A 2,815-nucleotide genomic window follows, 5' to 3' on the forward strand; every position below is an offset into this window, starting at 1 on the left:
TCCTCTAGCCTCCAAACATCTCCATAAAACCTCTCTGGGGACTTTGTCATAGGCCTTCTCCAGGTCAATGAACACCATGTGCAAATCCTTCTTCACCGCCCTAAACTGGTCCACCAATCTCCTCACAATATGAATGGCCTCAGTGGTCGACCGTCCCGACATGAAACCAAACTAGTTCTCGGAAATGGACACACACCTCCTCAACATCCCTTCAATCACCCTTTCCCACACTTTCATTGTATGGCTTAACAACTTGATACCCCTATAGTTGTTGCAGTTTTGGACATCCCCCTTATTCTTGTATAGCGGGATCATCGTACTCTGCCTCTATTCTTCGAGAATCTTCTTCATCCTAAAAATGACGCTAAACAACCCAACAAGCCATTCCAAGCCCTCCTTACCCATGCTCTTCCAGAATTCCACCGGGATCTCGTCCGGCCCCGTCGCTCTACCCCTACTCATCCTGCACATAACCCCTATCTCCCTCTTCATTCAAGATCCTATGAAAGTAAGACTACCATCTCTGCCTAATCTGTGCCCCCTCCAATAAGACTCTTCCCTTCTCATCTTTTATGCATCTCACTTGGTCCAGATCTCGGGCCTTCCGCTCCCTCACCTTCTCTAGTCTGAACAACTTCCTGTCCCCGCCTTTATCCCTAATTTCTTTGTATAGACAACTAAATGCAGCGGTCTTAGCCGTAGTAACCGCCAACTTTGCCTCCTTCCTAGCTTTCGTATACCCCTCCCTGTTAGCACTCTTCTGCCCCTCGTAGATACTCTTTACTAGCTTCAAATATGTCATTTTCTTGGCTTCCACTTTCCTTTGAACCTCTTCATTCCACCACCAGTCCCCTTTATGGCCACCAAAAAAATCCTTTGAGACCCCTAACACCTCTCTTGCCACTTCTCTAATGCAATTCGTTGTCCTAGACCACATACAACTCGCATCCCCGCTACTCTTCCAGGCCCCCAAAGCCAGCAACTTCTCCCCCAACTCCTGGGCCTTGTTCTTAGTCAATGCACCCCACCTGACCCTAGGTATACCAGGCATAGCCCTATTCCTCCTCGTCCACCTGATCTCTAAGTCCATAATCAAAAGCATATGTTGGGTCGTAAGATTCTCACTCGGGATGATCTTGCAATCCGTGCATAAACCTCTATTACATTTTCGGAGAAGTAGGTAATCAATCTGGGTCTTGGCCACCGCACTCCGAAAAGTTATCAGGTGCTCTGCCTTCTTCGGGTAATACGAGTTAGCGATCACCAGCTCAAAAGCTTTGGCATACTCTAGCAGCGAAGTACCTCTACCATTTCTATCTCCAAAACCAAAGCCACCATGTACACCATCTTATCCCCTAGGCAAACTCCCAATGTGGCCGTTAAACTCACCCCCTATAATAAGCTTCTTGGTGGACGGTATACCCCGCACCAACCCATCCAAATCTTCCCAGAAGCGTCTTTTAAACTCCTCGCCCAAATCCACCTGAGGCGCCTAAGCACTAACTACGTTCAGATTATACCCTCCCACGACTATCTTAATAGCCATCAACCTGTCATTCATCCTCTTAACCTCAACCACTAGCTCCCTTAGATCCTTATCAACTAAAATGCCTACCCCGTTCTTCCCTCTCACCCTCCCTGAATACCACAACTTAAAACCATCCACCTCCCGAGCCCTATTCCCAACCCATTTATGTGAAAAAATGATTAAAATGTGAAATCATACTTTAAAACTCATTGGAGTTGACTTAGGTCAACATTTTAATTAAACGGATCCGGATCCATATTTTGACTGTTCCGGTGGGTCCATATCGTGATTTGAGACTTGGGCGTATGCCCGGAATCAAATTTGGAAGTCCCTAGCATGAATTATCATAATTTGTTGAAAATTAGAAGTTTAAAGAAATTTCAAGTTTGACCGAAGATTGACTTTGTTCTTACCAGGTCCGAATTTTGGTTTCGGTATTTCATTACAGTATTAATGATCTGTCTGCAAAGTTTGGTATAAAATGGGGTTGATTTGACGTGATTCGGACGTCCGATTGAAATGTTTCATGTTCTTAAGTTTCATTTGAAAATTTCATTCATTTTGTTGTTCTATTCGTAGTTCTATGTGTTATGCAAGTTTGTATGAGGTTTTTGGACTTGTGTGCATATTTAGTTTGGAGCCCCGAGGGCTCGGGTGATTTTTGGATAGACTACGGGTGTTTTGAACTTAAGAAAAATTTTGATTTTGGCTTCTGCTGGATTCTGGTGCATACTTCTTCCCGATCACGAAGATACTTCCGCGATCGCGAAGAGCAAATGGGACTGAGGTGGATTTTATTCATAGCGAATGCAAGTCTTTGGTCGCAAACACGGAGCAGTGGGGGGGGGCTACCCTTCATGAACACGACCATTCAATCACGAACGCATAGTGTTAGAGAGGCGGGCGGCTGGGAAATAGATTTACTATACGTGAACGTGAGCCCAGGCTCGCTAAATGAAGGCTAGGTAGGCTACGCCTCTGCGAACACGTAGAGTAATTCACGATCGCGTATGCCAATTGGGCAGTGCCCTTCGCCAACGAGTCAAGTGTCTCGCAAACGTGATGAATACCTGAGGCTGACGCCCAATCATATAAACTTCAAAAAATCGGGATTTCACCCATTTTTCACTATATTTTCATTAGAACTCGACCTAAAGGCGATTTTGAGGACAAATTTCATCACCCTTTCATAGGTTAGTGTACTTTACTTTATTTTCTTCCATTTCCATCATCACCCACTAATTTCTAGCCTTAATATTTGTTCGTCCACAGTGGAAAACTAGGGAT

The 2,815-nt window shown here is 44.9% G+C and overlaps 1 protein-coding gene across 1 annotated transcript; it reads right to left on the bottom strand.

Annotated features, from left to right (window-relative positions):
* Positions 1-514: 514 nt before the first annotated feature.
* Positions 515-1,090, bottom strand: LOC138879328 (uncharacterized). Its single transcript, XM_070158934.1, has one exon. The coding sequence runs from the start codon at positions 1,088-1,090 to the stop codon at positions 515-517; it is 576 nt and encodes a 191-aa protein (XP_070015035.1).
* Between the last annotated feature and the right edge of the window lie 1,725 nt (positions 1,091-2,815).

Source organism: Nicotiana sylvestris, chromosome 10, assembly GCF_000393655.2.
Source record: "Nicotiana sylvestris chromosome 10, ASM39365v2, whole genome shotgun sequence".
Classification (NCBI taxonomy): domain Eukaryota; kingdom Viridiplantae; phylum Streptophyta; class Magnoliopsida; order Solanales; family Solanaceae; genus Nicotiana; species Nicotiana sylvestris.